The 18,999-nt window shown below is 42.2% G+C and overlaps 1 protein-coding gene across 1 annotated transcript in view; it reads right to left on the bottom strand.

Annotated features, from left to right (window-relative positions):
- The window catches only part of LOC123758204 (uncharacterized), a 32,117-nt gene extending 23,712 nt beyond the window's left edge, over window positions 1-8,405 (bottom strand). Inside the window, exons 1-5 of the mRNA XM_069323124.1 lie at window positions 8,205-8,405; window positions 7,783-7,884; window positions 7,162-7,255; window positions 6,697-6,983; window positions 3,075-3,284 (exon numbers count right to left, since the gene is read on the bottom strand). Coding sequence (XP_069179225.1) covers window positions 3,075-3,284; window positions 6,697-6,983; window positions 7,162-7,255; window positions 7,783-7,884; window positions 8,205-8,405 — 894 coding nt within the window. The remainder of the gene's footprint in view (window positions 1-3,074; window positions 3,285-6,696; window positions 6,984-7,161; window positions 7,256-7,782; window positions 7,885-8,204) is intronic.
- Window positions 8,406-18,999: the final 10,594 nt, after the last annotated feature.

Here is an 18,999-nt window from a genome sequence, read left to right as displayed (position 1 = left end):
GGAAAACGACCGACACTGTGATGTATGATTTAATGACGCGTCCAACACGTCACATCCAAATCAAATTCGTGCATTATTTGCAATCATATTGACTATCTGCTCTCCTTCGTCTCCATCAGAGTTATGGGAGAAATATAAATCGCTCAAGGCTGAAGATATTATCCGTGGAATACGCAAGGAAAATTCAAATATGAACATAGATTTTATATCAGAAATCTACAACGAAACATTGATAATGACTGAAGATTTGTGCTTAGAAATTGCGAACAAAGTTCTAAATCAATTGGAAATGCCATCACCGAATCGATCTGATGGGGCTTCGTTCAATGTAGAATTGCGTTGTGAACAAAATCACAACACGAGTGATCTGTTGTCGTATGGGCAGTCAAACATTTCTAAGCTAACGCTTGAGCGAAAAGGCATTTACAATCAAATAATTCAAACTGTCAATAACGGGTTTGGAGAAATCTTATTAGATGTGCCAGGAGGAACTGTAAAACCTTCCTAATTAGATTGATTCTGGCAGCATTTCGATCGCAAAATGGCATAATCTTGGCTCTTGCATCGTCCCGAATAGCTGCAACATTGCTACCAGGTGGAAGAACTGCTACTTCGGCTATGAAATTGCCATTGAACATGCAATTCTTTGAAACTTCCACGAGCAACATTTACAAAGCATCCGGCATGGGAAAACCATTGCACAAATGTAAACTTATTGTTTGGGAGGAATGCACAATGGCTCAAAAAAAATCGCTCGAGGCTCTTAATCGATCATTGCAACATTTGCGTGGAAACAACAGACCATTTGGGAATGCATTAATATTGCTCGCACGAGATTTCAGACAAACATTATCTGTAATTCCTCGATCGACACCAGTGCTCGCCTGAAATACTCTACTTTGTGGCACCATGTAAAGACGTTAAAATTAATTAAAATATGCGTGTCAAGCAGCAAAGCGATCCATCAACTGGGATATTCTCACATCAATTTCTGGAAATTGAGAACGGAAACGTGCCGGTTGATCTGACCATAGAGACGAATTTCGTTGCCTCATAACTTCTGCAATTTAGTGACGTCTAAAGAAGAATTTTTGGAAAAAGTATTTCCCAATATTCAAACCAATTATAAGAATCACGATTGGCTGAATGAACGAGCTGTTCTTGCGGCCAAGAATAAAGACGTCTTCGAACTTAACCAGTCTAACAAACAAAGCAAGGCTGTCACATACAAGTCCGTCTACACTGTTGAGGAAGCAGATGAAGTGGTTAATTGTCCAAGAGAATTTTTTATTTCACTCGATCTGACAGGGATACCATCACACGGACGGCAATTGAAAATCGATGTGCCAATTATCATGTTGCGAAATATCAATCGGCCAAAACTTTGCAACGCCACGCGCCTTGCCGCAAAAAAATTAATAAGCAATGTCGTAGAAGCAACAATCTTGACAGGACCTTTGAAAAGTGAAGATGTCCTCATTCCTCGCATTCCTATTATTCCAACAGATATTGCATTTCAATTTATTAATAGATTGTAATTTCCAATTCGATTGGCGTTTGGCATTACCATCAACAAAGCTCAGGGTCAATATTCAGAATTGTGCAGTTTATGTCTTGACACGAATTACTTCTCACATGGACAATTATATGTTGTGTGTTCTAGAGTTGGCAAGCAAGACAATCTCTATCTCCACATACAATGGAACAACAAAAAATAAAATATTGTATAACCACAAGCATTGTGAAATTAAACCTATTAGAAAAGTGCGCTTTCTCATTTCTTTCTTTTCTATTTAACCAGACTGAGCCACAGGAACGCGTGGTGGGTACAGCTAGTACATATATATAAATGGAAATGGTCGTTTGTTCACAATCGCAAATTGCCGAAAGTTCTTCACCGATTGCTTTGAAATTTTCACACAACGTTACATTCGCATCCGAGCAGGTTTTTATATACATACAATATAGATGTTACGTCTGTGACGGTTAAAAAAAAACATGCTTTTTCTGAAAAATTGTATTTTTCATGTGTTTTTCATGTGAGGGAAATCTTCGAAACCTCTTTACCGATTGCTTTGAAATTTTGACACAACGTTGAATTCGAATAGGCGCGACTTTTTATGTATCTACTATACACATGCCTCACCTGTGACAGGAAAAACATGCGTTTTTTGAAAAAGTGCCATCTTGTGGACGTAAGAGCAAAACACGCTGTAATCTCTGACAGTTCTTCACCGATTGCTTTGAAATTTTGACACAACGTTGCATTCGGATAGGCGCGTCTTTTTTTTTATACCTACCATTTAGAGGCCACCCCTGTGACAGGTAAAGACATGCGTTTTGTAAAACACTGCCATCTGTTGCACATAATGTTAATTAACATGCACGCTAAACTAAATATGTCACGAATTCCATTGCAATGTTTTCGATTGCATTGATGAATTTTAATTCATAGATTTCGGTTTATTTTATTTTTTAATGAATTATTTTGTGTGAAATTTTGTTGAAATTGAGCTGTGTTGTTTACCATACCGTTCATTTCGTGAGTATAGTTTATTTTTATATTTTTTTTCATATTTTCATTAAATATTTAACTGTTTTTCGTATATTTCAGTGATGGGAACATCAGATCACTTGATGTTCCCAAATTTCTGATGGGAACATTGTATCATTTGGGAAGGCATCGGATGAGGGAGTGGGGAATGGTGGGGAGGACGAGGGGACGGAAGTGAGAGATGGTGGGGAGGACGAAGGGACAGGGGAGTTTGGGATGGTGGGGACGAGAGGATGGAGGAATGGAGAATGGTAGAGAGGACAAAGAGACAGAGGAGTGGGGCATGGTGCGAAGGAAGAGGGGATGGTGGGGAGGACGATGGGACGGTGGAGTGGGGAATTGTGGGGAGGACTGGGGGACTGGGAAGGTTGCTGTGGTTCAGCAACGCACATGCGTTGCTGAGCCACAGCAACGCATGGCCGGGTTCTGCTAGTATATAATAAACATCAGTGAATAATAAAAGAATTGGATCAGAGAATGAGCATCTAATAAAATTGGCAGGGGGATGAAATGTCGATACTTTGGTGATGTGACGTGAAGCTAGCGTTGTGATCTTGCCAGAGTCATGGCAGTCGTCAGAGATGGTCGTACTTCGTTGATCTCCTGGAAGAAGGAAGAATATGGTGCCCTGTGTTATTAATGAAGTGAAAGCTACTTGTTTGCAAGTGTGAGGAAGCTGTTGGGGACACAGTGCACCATTTCTCTGTGATTTGGATATATTAGGGGCGACCTGGAAGAGAATGTTTTGTCACGCCTTTTAGGAACTTTAATTGTGTGCTCCTTCCAGAGGAAGGAATTAAGCAGGCGTTTCTGTGTGGAGCCTGCTGGGCGACTCCGTGTACTCAAGTCAGGAATCGAGGAAGCCTTGTGAAGCAGTCCTATTGTGTTTTTTGTGGGTGACCTGTGTGGATTGCCAGGGAGTGGGCGCCCCACGTCAAAGATTCCTGTGGTAAGCTTGTTTAATCAGTTGAGAGATTACCCAACAGTGTTTGATCGTGTGCCCAGCGATCATAGTGATCATATGTGTATGTAGGGAAGATTTTTTTGAGCCATTGAGCTAAAATAAGGAATTAAAGTTAAGGGGACATGCTGGAGGGAGCAGTGATACGTCCGCTCTCGATGGAGGTCAAGGGGCATTTGAGGAGCGGAGGCCTCCCTGTGGCATGTCAAGACATGTTTCCTGCTTGGACTCGTCCAGGACGGGGGAATACCACAGTTGGACGGCGCGGTGCGACGCCCAAGGGCGAGACATAATGCTGGGGTATAGGTTATTACTTATGTTTTGTTAGGAAAACATTTTTATTGGCAAAGTAATGGAATTGCACTCTTCGCTGGGAAGAAGTATATGGAAGAAATTCGAGGCTGGAGAAAAAGTTAGTGGAAGAACTTCGAGACTGGAGAGGAAGTGAATGCTGAACTCTGAGGTAGAGCAGAACTCCATAGTGAGGGGTTGAACTTCAAGCAGTGTAGTGGAGCTACACGTTTCTTTGTGGAACCAGTGGAGGAACGCCAGTGATGTTGAAGTAGGACATCGTTGTGCAGCAGATTGGGAGAACTGCAGAAGGGCCTTTCCTGATTTTTGGAAGACCTAGACATATGCATTGATAATGAGCCTCTAGGAGCAGAATAGAGGATCTTTGTGGACACATTACTGTATAAGCCGAGTGCTTGAATGTTTATTGGCATGTAAGGTGCAGTTTAAGGTGAGAGATCGATTTCATCTTTTGTTGGGGGATACTTGTGTAGATGTTCCAGGTATTTCAACCCCAAGCAGAGTGTCATATACTTTTATGTTGAAGATACATTGTTGTTGTGCTAAGTATTTCAACCCCAAGCAGTGAGGAGGTTGTGAGCCAAGAGTTGTGCAGCCGCCTGATATGGATAGTTGGCGAAGCCAGGATATGATATTTGGCGGGCTACTGGGTTGTATCAGTTCAGAGTGTTGTACGGTAATATTGTATATTATATGTCTTTTATTATGTATGGTTTTATGTATCAAATATTTTATATGTTAGCTGGCTTTTGCTCTCATCCTGGTGACCGGGTGACAGTAGATGCTAATCTACAAAAAGGGGATTTAGGAGATAATTCCAAACAAGGAGGGAGTGGGGAGTCACGGCAGCTCGAATAGGGTGTACACAAAAGACAATGAGGCCAGTTTTCGATCCGCACCCCTAAATAAGTGACGCTGAACCCCTCTCTATGATAAAGACGCGTACAGAGTGGTCTCCTAGGTAAATTGCAAGCACTCCAGTGTCCATGGCTCGTCGACCGATGGTAGCGGGAGTGTGGTTGCCGAAGTCAGCTGTTGTTTTGTCAAGGATTGGTTGGGGACGCTGTGCCTGTACGCAAGTAACAGTCTGGTGTAACAACCAGAGCTCCCTTTTGGGTTTTAAAATCCCCAACCAACTCATATATACCTGTCGTTGTGGTGTTGTGTGATGCTGGGGAAGTCTTGGTTGTAGGGTAGATATAAAGCCATTGCTTGGTTACTGACTTTAATACTTATAAATATACATGACTAGTAGCGTCCAAGCTAAGCGGGCGTCCTGTATGCTCTCTGTTGTTTACATTCCGCTGGTTTATGAAACACAGCGCATACAAACAGATGGGGCCGTTTGCTATGAACATGACAATCCTCCTTTTCTTTAAAAAGAATGAATACAGGATATCTATCATGCTTGTAGCACAAAGCAAAGTTGACACAAAGTAAGTTATTACCATATCAAAAGATGTTGCATACATTTAACATTAATTAAGCACACACAGAATTTAATCAACTAAATATTTACCACACAGGATTTCAATATTTAAAATACAGATGCAATGTTAAACAAAAATGAAAGAACCTGTACTACAAAGTTACAAAATATTGAATGAGAGTTCTGCATTATTCAAACAGTATTACATTTAGTTTAGCATAATAAGTAAATACTTTGCATTACATAGGCACACAATTAATCATCAAATTGCGTAGGGCATTTAACAAGACGTTTAGGACGAGAGTCCTTAAATACAAGAATATCCCCTGATGAATTGTTTCTAGAGTTATAACTCAGTTTTTCATTATCGTTTGTACGACTTTGCACTTCATCATTTTCTACACTAGTTGGAATAACTTTCAAATAAGCCATATTATGTGTTATACTATGATCTCTATTGCTCTCTGTTACCATAGTTTTTTTTACACTAATCACTTTATATGGTTTTGTATCATTCGGCATATCTAGCTTTCCCTCTTTTTTCTTTTTAACGAGAACAGTATCTCCAACCTTTATGAATTGTTCCATTGCACGTTGATCATGAGCAATTTTCATTTTGCCCTTGGCTAGTGCATCCTTCTGAGCGAGACGTTTATCCGTTACCTTGGCTGGCATGACAGGTAGTGCGATCCTTATAGGACGTCCAAATAAGAGGTCGCCAGGCGACTTGCCCAGTGTTCCATGTGGTGTTGTACGGTAGTTCCTGAGAAAAGCATACATAGCTTGTTTTCAGGATCGTCCTTCGGCATGAGCATAGCGTACCACTTTCATGAGAGGTTGCATAAATCTCTCGACTTCGCCATTTACTTGAGGATGTAGTGGCATCACACGGCGGTGTTTGAATCCAATATGCTCAGGAAAGTTGACGAAGTCTAGTCCATTGAATGGCGGTCCATTATCCATCTTGACAACTTCAGGAATGCCAAAATTTGAAAAGATCTTGTCGAGCTTCGGGATGACAGCCTTTGCAGATGTGGAAGTGATGATTTCTACTTCTGGATAACGTGAGTGATCATCAATGACTACCATCAAGTACTCTCCAGTTGGTAGCGGTCCGCAGAAGTCCATCGATACTTCCGTCCATGGTGCAGCAGGTAGTGGTGAAGGTTGTAGAGGTGTTAGTCTTGAAGTATCCACTGCAGCTTGGCAAGGGACAAAGGCATCATGCATATCCTTTGCTTGACGATCAATGCCAGGAAACCACACCTATTCTCGTAGCAGCTGTTTGGTCCTAACAAGACCTTGGTGTCCTTGATGTGCAAGCTTCAGAGCACGTTGCTGGAGAACAGCTGGAATGACGATACGCGTACCTCGCAGCACGGTGTCGCGTTGTTGCGTAACACTTAATTCTGTCTGGATGCGTTCAAGTGCTTTGAATACATCTTGGTCAACTCCTGAGGGTGGGATGCATGGAAACTTTTTCTTGGTCAATACTGATGCTTGCAGAGTTGGGTCCTCTAGGTTTGCAGTACGGATTTCATCAAGAGTAAGAGCCTTAAGGACTGCATCACAGGTTACAGAGTGTACATATTCCTCGGCCACTTGAATTACATCTGGGTTGATGTGCAGCTGAACTTTGCTATCAATATCAATATAACGACCTATGGATTCAAATCGATCAGAAAATTCAGCAACAATAGCATCAACATTATTTGCAGATTTCACTGCTATAACATTAGAAAGATGAAGTAGCCCCAATTTGGTTGAAGTCTTGTAATTGAGACTCCTTTGCATTCCTAACAACATGGAATGTAGTAGTGAGCATTGCACTCTTTGACTTAATCTCTGCAGTGAATGTTCCAATCACTGGCAAGGCTACCTTTGATGCATAGGCAGTGACTTTACCATTGTAGTTCTCAAGCTTTGGGAACTGTTTTTTGAATTTCTCATAATGGCACTCAGCAATGGTGTCAATGTTAGATCCGGTGTCAAATGAGAACTTTGAGACAAATACCAGTATTATATGTATAAATATATGTATACTATAGTCGCTGTTTTGTTTGGAAGATTATTTCATTCTGTGATTGCTTGTATTCCATAAATGTAATCACATTCACTGTCATCTGAGATTGGTTGTAATGACATTTTGTCTTGTACATTATTAACATTCTGGATATGAGGTGCAATATTGTGTCTGCCACCTCGACCCCTATGACCTGATCCTCGTACAGTGCTTTTATTCACTAACTGTGGTTTCTTTAGTGCAGACCGACACATAGCACCAAAATGACCTAGTTTTCCACACTCATGTCACTTCTTACCTTGAGCAGGACAAACATTACCTTGGTGTGGGTAGTCTCCTCCACAATTGTAACATTTATTGTTGACACCCTTTGATGTGAGTCGTTGTGACTGCTTGAGTCTTGTTCCTTGACCCCATTTGTGATGTGGTTCTCGGCACAAATTGCTGTTGGGTTTGCCATGATACCTCCTATGATCACGGTGTCCTCCCTGAACCTTATGTACCTCATCACTGTTAGTAACAGTGGCAGAACCGTTGTTGGCACTGCACTCCATGACATGTGCATCACGTGCAACATCTTCCAGTCGACTAGCAATGTCCAGTATCTTGGTAAGAGAACTTTCGTCATCAAGTTCTAGAGCTCTTCCACGGAGACGTGTAGATGTGCATGTTTCAATTATTTGCTGTTTGATTTCTTTGTCAACATCAGCAAACTCACAATGTGCTGCTAAACCCTGCAGACGTGTGTGGTACTGATCTACAGTTTCATTAAATAGTTGTTTGACTCTCCTGAAATGCATAATTTCCATAGCAGTGTTTTGTCTAGGTTTGAAATGTTCAGTTAATTTTGCTCTGGCAATGTCATAATCTTTGGCACCCCAGTGTCTTTCAGTGTGTCAAATATGTCACAAACACGATCACCTACATAAAGAAGTAGAAAGGCACGCTTTCTTTCAGCACTTTTGATGTCTGAAACTATTAAAAATTTGTTAAACTTTTTAAGCCATTTGAAGACACAGGAAATGCTCATTTTGCAAGGATCAAAAGACACATTTGAAATGCTCTGTGACATGTTTGTCGGGTCACAGTCAAGATCAAATGCAGGAAACTGATGTATATTTGCCATTCTTACTGTATAAATGTAAACTTATCACTTAAATGTTCCTCAGAATACTAACCACTTACTGCACTGTGTATGTTAGTTAAGAATTCACCGTAATTACTTTAATTTTGCAAAGCACACAAGCATTTTAATGCAAAATTTCACAACAGTGCACAATACAACAGCAACTGACCTCTTACCTAGCCTTGTGTACATGTGGTGTTGTTCCTACTCACAGCTGCACAGCAGTTGGCACAGTAGTTGTCAGCAATGATGTTAGATGAGTTTTCAGCACTGTCAACACAGCAGACAGTTCACAGCATCATCAGCATGAAGAATTGTGTAGCACAGAGCGTCGTTTCGTACACAAAACATCGGGTTCTTTACAGAGCATCAAAGCGTCGTTTTGTAGATTAAACATCAGTTTTGTACACAGCATCGGTAGATATCGCACAGCTTCCTCAGCACAGAGCTCCAGTCGGCACTAAGCTTCAGTTAGCACAAAGCTCCACTAAGCAGACAGCTTCAGTTAGCACACAGCTTCGGTTAGCACACAGCTTCAGTTAGCACACAGCCTTGGTAGAACACAGCATTGGGTAGAACACAGCACTGGGTAGCACACAGCACTGGGTAGCACACAGCACTGGGTAGCACACAGCATCGGTCAGCACACAGAATTGATTGCACAGCATCGGTATGGTGCTCACAGACAGCACGACTTCTCCTCCAGGGCGAGACAGCATGCTTCTTCCTTCTGTTTTGAGCTGAACAACTACCTGCGTTAACAGTTCATCCTCGTCGTCAGTGTGGTGTTGTGTGATGCTGGGAAAGTCTTGGTTGTAGGGTAGATATAAAGCCATTGCTTGGTTACTGACATTAATACTTATAAAGATACATGACTAGTAGCGTCCAAGCTTGGCGGGCGTCCTGTACGTTCTCTGTTGTTTACATTCCGCTGGTGTATGAAACGCAGTGCATACAAACGGATGGGGCCGTTTGCTATGAACATGACAGTTGTGAGAACAATTGGGAGCCTGATTGGGAATGAACTGACACACACACCCACACCCTGTTCGGGAGCGAATGGACACACCCATAATTAAGTCCAGGAGAGTGGACTGATACAGCCATTGCAGAAGTTGGTGGCCCGTGTGACCGCAGAAAAACTCTCTCTCTCTCTCTCTCTCTCTCTCTCTCTCTCTCTCTCTCTCTCTCTCTCTCTCTCTCTCTCTCTCTCTCTCTCTCTCTCTCTCTCTCTCTCTCTCTCTCTCTCTCTCTCTCTCTCTCTCTCTCTCTCTCTCTCTCTCTCTCTCTCTCTCTCTCTCTCTCTCTCTCTCTCTCTCTCTCTCTCTCTCTCTCTCTCTTCTCTCTCTCTCTCTCTCTCTCTCTCTCTCTCTCTCTCTCTCTCTCTCTCTCTCTCTCTCTCTCTCTCTCTCTCTCTCTCTCTCTCTCTCTCTCTCTCTCTCTCTCTCTCTCTCTCTCTCTCTCTCTCTCTCTCTCTCTCTCTCTCTCTCTCTCTCTCTCTCTCTCTCTCTCTCTCTCTCTCTCTCTCTCTCTCTCTCTCTCTCTCTCTCTCTCTCTCTCTCTCTCTCTCTCTCTCTCTCTCTCTCTCTCTCTCTCTCTCTCTCAGCCTACTATGCAAGGCTCGATTTGCCTAATAAGCCAAGTTTTCAAGAATTAATTGTTTTTCGCCTACCTAACCTAACCGAACCTAACTTTTTCGGCTACCTAACCTAACCTAACCTATAAAGATACGTTAGGTTAGGTAGGGTTGGTTAGGTTCGGTCATATATCTACGTTAATTTTAACTCCAATAAAAAAAAATTGACGTCATACATAATGAAATTGTTAGCTTTATCATTTCATAAGAAAAAAATTAGAGAAAATATATTAATTCAGGAAAACTTGGCTTATTAAGCAAATCGGGCCTTGCATTGTAGGCCGAGAATTGCGTTCTGGCTACTAGGTACGACATATATATATATATATATATATATATATATATATATATATATATATATATATATATATATATATATATATATATTTATATATATATATATTTATATATTTATATATATATATATATTTATATATTTATATATATATATATATATATATATATATATATATATATATATATATATATATATATATATATATATATATATATATATATATATATATATATATAAAAGTTTGTGAGGGTACCACCTCTGGTGCCAATGTGGGGACCCATAGCCTTGGAGAAGAAAATAAAAAGTATTCAGAGGAGACCTTGTGGTTTCTCACTGAACACTAATATTATCTTCTCCTACCACCCCCATTCTTTTGTATGTACACACACACACACACATATATATATATATATATATATATATATATATATATATATATATATATATATATATATATATATATATATATATATATATATATATATATATATATAATATATATGAAGTATATTTTGGTAGTAGTCTTTCCTGTAGACATATATTATTAAATATGACCGAAAAAGTAAGATTAATAATTCTAACACGAATTTTCTCGATCTTTCTCATGTTTCTTTTCACTGTTGATGGTAATTGAAAAAACAGTTCTCCAAAATTCATTTTTATTTCTAGTCTGACGCGACACTTGAACGCGTTTCGTAATAACTTATTACATTTTCAAAGACTTTTAGTTTACACACACACACAACTATTACCTGCAAACACTAAACAGAGTTCTTACTTATGCTATGATTTAAACAGCTTTCATTTTTCATTTTATACCCGCATTTTGGTGAGGTGATATGTTACAACAGTTTTTGGACTAGGTGAACAAAACTTTCAACACAGGATAGAACATGAAACAATGGGTATTGAAGGTAAGAATGGAAGTAATTGCGGAGGGCCTATTGGCCCATATTTCTTGATGCTTCTATATAGGAGTGGAGCCTTGAAGTGGGTAGAATATAGTTGTGTATTAATTGGCTGTTGATTGCTGGTGTTGACTTCTTGATGTGTAGTGCCTCGCAAACGTCAAGCCGCCTGCTATCGCTGTATCTATCGATGATTTCTGTGTTGTTTGCTAAGATTTTTCTGGTGATGGTTTGGTTGTGGGAAGAGATTATATGTTCCTTAATGGAGCCCTGTTGCTTATGCATCGATAATCGCCTGGAAAGAGATGTTGTTGTCTTGCCCATCGTTAATCGCCTGGAAAGAGATGTTGTTGTCATGCCTATATACTGAGTTTTTTGAGGCTTACAGTCCCCAAGAGGGCATTTGAAGGCATAGACGACGTTGGTCTCTTTTAAAGCATTCTGTTTTGTGTCTGGAGAGATTCTCATGAATAGGCTGGCCGTTTTCTTGGTTTTATAGTAAATCGTCTATATATATTAGTATATTTTGGTAGCAGTCTTTCCTGTAGACATATATTATTAAATATGACCGAAAAAGTAAGATTAATAATTCTAACACGAATTTTCTCAATCTTTCGTACATTACGCTTCACTGTTGGAGGTAAATCAAAAATCAATTCTCCAAAATTCATTTTTATTTCTAGTCTGACGCGACACGGGCGCGTTTCGTAAAACTTATTACATTTTCAAAGACTTTAGTTCACAAATACACAACTGAATAGAACTTACGTATCTCCGATTTTATATCTACATTTGAGTGAGGTGGAAGGGGTGATGTGGCATTAACACAAGACAGAACAAAATGTGGTATTAATAGGGTATTAATTTCATCAACACAAGACAGAACAAGGGTATTAATAGGGTATTAATTTCATCAACACAAGACAGAACACGAAACAATGGATATTGAATAGAAGTGTTTGTAGAAAGCCTATTGGTCCATATTTCTTGATGCTTCTATATTGGAGCGGAGTCTTGAGGTGGGTAGAATATAGTTGTACAATAATTGGCTGTTGATTGCTGGTGTTGACTTCTTGAAGTGTAGTGCCTCGCAAACGTCAAGCCGCCTGCTATCGCTGTATCTATCGATGATTTCTGTGTTGTTTACTAGGATTTCTCTGGCGATGGTTTGGTTGTGGGAAGAGATTATATGTTCCTTAATGGAGCCCTGTTGCTTATGCATCGTTAAACGCCTAGAAAGAGATGTTGTTGTCTTGCCTATATACTGGCTTTTTTGGAGCTTACAGTCCCCAAGTGGGCATTTGAAGGCATAGACGACGTTAGTCTCTTTTAAAGCGTTCTGTTTTGTGTCTGGAGAGTTTCTCATGAGTAGGCTGGCCGTTTTTCTGGTTTTATAGTAAATCGTCAGTTGTATCCTCTGATTTTTGTCTGTAGGGATAACGTTTCTATTAACAATATCTTTCAGGACCCTTTCCTCCGTTTTATGAGCTGTGGAAAAGAAGTTCCTGTAAAATAGTCTAATAGGGGGTATAGGTGTTGTGTTAGTTGTCTCTTCAGAGGTTGCATGGCTTTTCACTTTCCTTCTTATGATGTCTTCGATGAAACCATTGGAGAAGCCGTTATTGACTAGGACCTGCCTTACCCAACAGAGTTCTTCGTCGACTTGCTTCCATTCTGAGCTGTGGCTGAGAGCACGGTCGACATATGCGTTAACAACACTCCTCTTGTACCTGTCTGGGCAGTCGCTGTTGGCATTTAGGCACATTCCTATGTTTGTTTCCTTAGTGTAGACTGCAGTGTGGAAACCTCTGCACTTTTCCATGACTGTTACATCTAGAAAGGGCAGCTTCCCATCCTTTTCCATCTCGTAAGTGAAACGCAGCACGGAACTCTGCTCAAATGCCTCCTTCAGCTCCTGCAGATGTCTGACATCAGGTACCTGTGTAAAAATGTCGTCAACATACCTGCAGTATATGGCCGGTTTCAAGTTCATGTCGACTAAGACTTTTTGCTCGATGGTACCCATGTAGAAGTTTGCAAACAGGACACCTAGGGGAGAACCCATGGCGACCCCATCTACTTGCTTATACATGTGCCCATCCGGGCTCAAGAAGGGTGCCTCTTTAGTACAAGCTTAGAGTAGTTTCCTCAGAATATTTTCTGGTATGTCAAGAGGAGTACAGGCTGGATCACGATACACTCTGTCGGCTATCATTCCGATTGTCTCGTCCACAGGTACGTTGGTAAACAGCGATTCTACATCCAACGAGGCTCTTATCCCTGTGGCCCGTGTGCCCCGCAGTAAGTCAACAAATTCCTTTGGAGACTTCAGGCTGAAGGTGCAAGGAACATAAGGAGTCAGCAGGCCGTTGAGTCGCTTCGCCAGTCTGTGCGTGGGTGTGGGTATCTGGCTAATGATTGGCCGAAGTGGGTTTCCAGGCTTGTGCGTCTTGACATTTCCATACGCATATCCAGGTTTATATTCCCCAATGATCTTTGACAGGTGGAGTCCGGATTTCTTGGCGTTCACAGTTTCGATCAGTTTGTTGACCTTTGCTTTTAATTCGGCTGTAGTTTCCTTCGTTACCCTTTGGAACTTAGTTTGGTCAGAGAGTATGATGTTCATTTTCGCCAGATATTCGTCTTTTTTAAGAATGACATATATTGGCGACTTGTCACCTCTCCTGACAACTATCTCCTTGTTCTCACGAAGGCTTTTAGCTGCCGCTTTAAGCTCGGGGGACAGTATGGTGCTTCTGTAGTTGCCTCGATTCTTTCCTCCTTCTGCAATAAGTTCTGCTTGTAAGGTATCTTTGGTAGTGACCTTCTTTTGAGTCTCGAGGTCGAATATGTCGTCCAACAGAATTTCCAACTCTACTTTCTATTCAATATCCATTGTTTCGTGTTCTGTCTTGTGTTGATGAAATTAATACCCTATTAATACCCTTGTTCTGTCTTGTGTTGATGAAATTAATACCCTATTAATACCACATTTTGTTCTGTCTTGTGTTAATGCCACATCACCCCTTCCACCTCACTCAAATGTAGATATAAAATCGGAGATACGTAAGTTCTATTCAGTTGTGTATTTGTGAACTAAAGTCTTTGAAAATGTAATAAGTTTTACGAAACGCGCCCGTGTCGCGTCAGACTAGAAATAAAAATGAATTTTGGAGAATTGATTTTTGATTTACCTCCAACAGTGAAGCGTAATGTACGAAAGATTGAGAAAATTCGTGTTAGAATTATTAATCTTACTTTTTCGGTCATATTTAATAATATATATATATATATATATATATATATATATATATATATATATATATATATATATATATATATATATATATATATATATATATATATATATATATATATATGTCGTACCTAGTAGCCAGAACGCACTTCTCAGCCTACTATGCAAGGCCCGATTTGCCTAATAAGCCAAGTTTTCATGAATTGTTTTTCGACTACCTAACCTAACTTTTTCGGCTACCTAACCTATCCTAACCTATAAAGATAGGTTAGGTTAGGTTAGGTAGGGTTGGTTAGGTTCGGTCATATATCTACGTTAATTTTAACTCCAATAAAAAAAATTGAAACAATACATAATGAAATGGGTTGCTTTATCATTTCATAAGAAAAAAATTAGAGAAAATATGTTAATTCAGGAAAACTTGACTTATTATGCAAATCGGGCCTTGCATAGTAGGCTGAGAAGTACATTCTGGCTACTAGGTACGACATATATATATATATATATATATATGTCGTACCTAATAGCCAGAACACACTTCTCAGCCTACTATTCAAGACCCGATTTGCCTAATAAGCCAAGTTTTCATGAATTAATGTTTTTTCGTCTACCTAACCTACCTAACCTAACCTAACCTAGCTTTTTTTGGCTACGTAACCTAACCTTACCTATAAATATAGGTTAGGTTAGGTTAGGTAGGGTTGGTTAGGTTCGGTCATATATCTACGTTAATTTTAACTCAAATAAAAAAAATTGACCTCATACATAGAGAAAAGGGTTGCTTTATCATTTCATAAGAAAAAAATTATAGTAAATATATTAATTCAGGAAAACTTGGCTTATTAGGCAAATCGGGCCTTGAATAGTAGGCTGAGAAGTGAGTTCTGGCTACTAGGTACGACATATATATATATATATATATATATATATATATATATATATATGTCGTACCTAGTAGCCAGAATGTACTTCTCAGCCTACTATGCAAGGCCCGATTTGCCTAATAAGCCAAGTTTTCCTCAATATATTTTCTCAATTTTTTTTCTTATGAAATGATAAAGCTTCCCATTTCATTATGTATGAGGACAATTTTTTTTATTGCAGTTAAAATTAACGTAGATATATGACCGAACCTAACCAACCCTACCTAACCTAACCTAACCTATCTTTATTGGTTAGGTTAGGACACTGGCGGGCGGTAGTGGTGGGTGGTGGTGGGCGGTGGCGGGCGGTGGCGGGCGGCTGTGATGGGTGGTGGCGGCTGTGGTGGATGGTTGCGATCGGCGATGGTGGCGGCTTGCGGTGGCGACTGTGGCAACGGGCGGTGATGGCTGATGGCGGGCGGTGGTGGCGACTGGTGGCGGGCTGTGGCAGCTGGTGGTGGCGGCTGGTGGTGGTGGGCGGTGGCGGCTGGTGGTGGCGGGCGGTGGCGGCTGGTGGCAGCTGGTGGTGGCGGTGGCAGCTGATGGCGGCTGGTGGTGGCAGTGATGGCGGCTGGTGGTGGCGGGTGGCGGCTGGCGGTGGCGACTGTGGCAACGGGCGGTGGCGGCTGATGGCGGGCGGTGGTGGCGGGTGGCGGCTGGCGGTGGCGGGCGGTGGCAGCTGGTGGTGGCGGGCGGTGGCGGCTGGTGGCAGCTGGTGGTGGTGGGTGGCGGCAGGCGGTGGCGACTGTGGCAACGGGCGGTGGCGGCTGATGGCGGACGGTGGTGGCGGCTGGTGGTGGCGGTGGTGGTGGCAGCTGGTGGCGGGCGGTGGCGGTTGGTGGTGGCGGCTGGTGGTGGCGGGTGGCGGCAGGCGGTGGCGACTGTGGCAACGGGCGGTGGCGGCTGATGGCGGACGGTGGTGGCGGCTGGTGGTGGCAGTGGTGGTGGCAGCTGGTGGCGGGCGGTGGTGGCGGCTGGTGGCGGCTGATGGCGGGCGGTGGTGGCGGCTGGTGGTGGCAGCTAGTGGCGGGCGGTGGCGGCTGGTGGTGGTGGCGGCTGGTGGTGGCGGTGATGGCGGCTGTGGTGGGTGGTGGCGGTGGTGGCGGCTGTGGTGGGTGGTGGCGGTGGCGGCGGTGATGGGTGGTGGTAGGTGGTGGTGGTGGGTGGTGGAGGGTGGTGGTGGCGGCGGCTGTGGTGGTGGCGGGTGGCGGCTGGTGGGTGGTGGCAGTGGCGGCTGGTGGTTGCGGGCGGCGGTGGTGGGTGGCGGTGGCGTGGCGGCTGGTGGTGGTGGGTGGTGGCTGGTGGTGGTGGGTGGTGGCGGTGGTGGGCGGTGGTGGGTGGTGGTGGGTGGTGGCGGCGGGTAGCGGCAGGTGGTGGCGGGTGGCGGCAGGTGGTGGTGGGTGGTGGCTGGTGGTGGTGGGTGGCGGCTGGTGGTGGTGGGTGGTGGCTGGTGGTGGTGGTGGGTGGTGGCGGCTGGTGGCGGCTGGTGGTGGCGGGTGGCGGCTGGTGGTGGTAGGTGGCGGCTGGTGGTGGCGGGTGGTGGCGGTGGTGGGTGGTGGTGGGTGGTGGCGGCTAGTGGTGGTGGGTGGTGGCGGCTGGTGGCGGCTGGTGGTGGTGGGTGGTGTTGGAGATGGGTGGTAGCGGCTGGTGGTGGTGGGTGGAGGCGGCGAGTGGCGGCTGGTGGTGGCGGCGGGTGGCGGCGGGTGGCGGCCAGCTGGGACACACCCTTCACCAGTGAAGGTCTGAGCACAACTAACCATGTGTGTCTCCCTCACCACCAGCCCAGTGTTGCCATCAGCTTGCCCTCTCAAAATGTTTCCTTCAAAGATTGTATATTATCTTTGAACAACAAGTTTGATTATCGAGGAAATAATGCATATATTATTGTCACATTAATACTGTGCAATATCTTATTACATTCCTGCTAAATAATTATAATTTGAAACAGGACAAAAAATCCAACATATATATAAAAACCAACATTAGAGATCACGAGGCCTAGCCTATCTGTGACCACACATCCTGCCTCCCTGGCCAGTTACCCTCTCACACTTCACACTCTTAACTCACTCTCATAATCACTCTCACTCTTACTCTCAATCACTCTTATGCACTATTACTCACTCTTACTCTCAGTCATCCTTACTCACTCTTACTCTCAGTCACTCTTACTCACTCTCAGTCACCCTTACCCATTCATACTCACTCTTACTCTCAGTCATCCTTACTCACTCTTACCCACTCTTACTCTCATACTCACTCTTACTCTCAGTCACTCTTACTGTCACTCTTACTCACTCTCAGTCACCCTTACCCATTCATACTCACTCTCTCACTCTTACTCTCATACTCCTACTCTCAATCACTCTTACTCTCACTCACTCTCAATTACTCTTACTCTCAATCACTCTTACTCTCACTCTTACTCCCAATCACTCTTACTCTCAATCACTCTTACTCTCAATCACTTACTCTCAATCACTCTTACTCTCACTCTAACTCTCAATCACTCTTACTCTCACTCTAACTCTCAATCACTCTTACTCTCACTCTAACTCAATCACTCTTACTCTCACTCTAACTCTCAATCACTCTTACTCTCACTCTAACTCTCAATCACTCTTACTCTCACTCTAACTCTCAATCACTCTTACTCTCACTCTAACTCTCAATCACTCTTACTCTCACTCTAACTCTCAATCACTCTTACTCTCACTCTAACTCTCAATCACTCTTACTCTCACTCTAACTCTCAATCACTCTTACTCTCACTCTAACTCTCAATCACTCTTACTCTCACTCTAACTCTCAATCACTCTTACTCTCACTCTAACTCTCAATCACTCTTACTCTCACTCTAACTCTCAATCACTCTTACTCTCACTCTAACTCTCAATCACTCTTACTCTCACTCTAACTCTCAATCACTCTTACTCTCACTCACTCTTACTCTCATACTCATGCTTACTCACTCTGTCACTCATACTCTCACTCACTCTCAGTCACTCTTACTCACACTTACACACTCTCTGGCACTCTCACTCTCCTTCAGTCACTCTTTCTCACTCTTACTCTCAGTCACTCTTACTCACTCTTACCCACTCTCGCTCACTCTTACTCACTCTAGTTAATAAGAACACGCCAATATAAGACAACAAAACGTTTTCAGATTCTTTCACACCACTTTCCAGCAACTTTTATAATTTATATAAATTATCTTAGGGAATAATACATAAATTATATATTTAAACATGATATTAGTGTTTAGTGGAATGCATAAGGAGTCAAATTGTGTTAAAAAGAGCGATTTTTAGAAAATTTGGACAACTACTTTTTTCTGATCATATTATAACTAAATGGATTTTCAACGTTTCACTGAGCCAATAAATATCATTCACAATTTATTAGTGAATTTTACAAAAAACACCATAAATTTTATATTTAAACATGTAAAAACTATTTGTAATACATTAGGAACAAAATGGTTGTAGAAAAACAATTTATTATAAAACCTTTGTGTTTGGATTTTTTTATTAAATGTTTCTCAGAGGCTCTCCTGCACCATTCTCAATG

Source organism: Procambarus clarkii, chromosome 11, assembly GCF_040958095.1.
Source record: "Procambarus clarkii isolate CNS0578487 chromosome 11, FALCON_Pclarkii_2.0, whole genome shotgun sequence".
Lineage (NCBI taxonomy): Eukaryota > Metazoa > Arthropoda > Malacostraca > Decapoda > Cambaridae > Procambarus > Procambarus clarkii.
The sequence above is the reverse complement of the archived record's forward strand: the minus strand, read 5'-3'. Positions and strand labels throughout refer to the sequence as shown.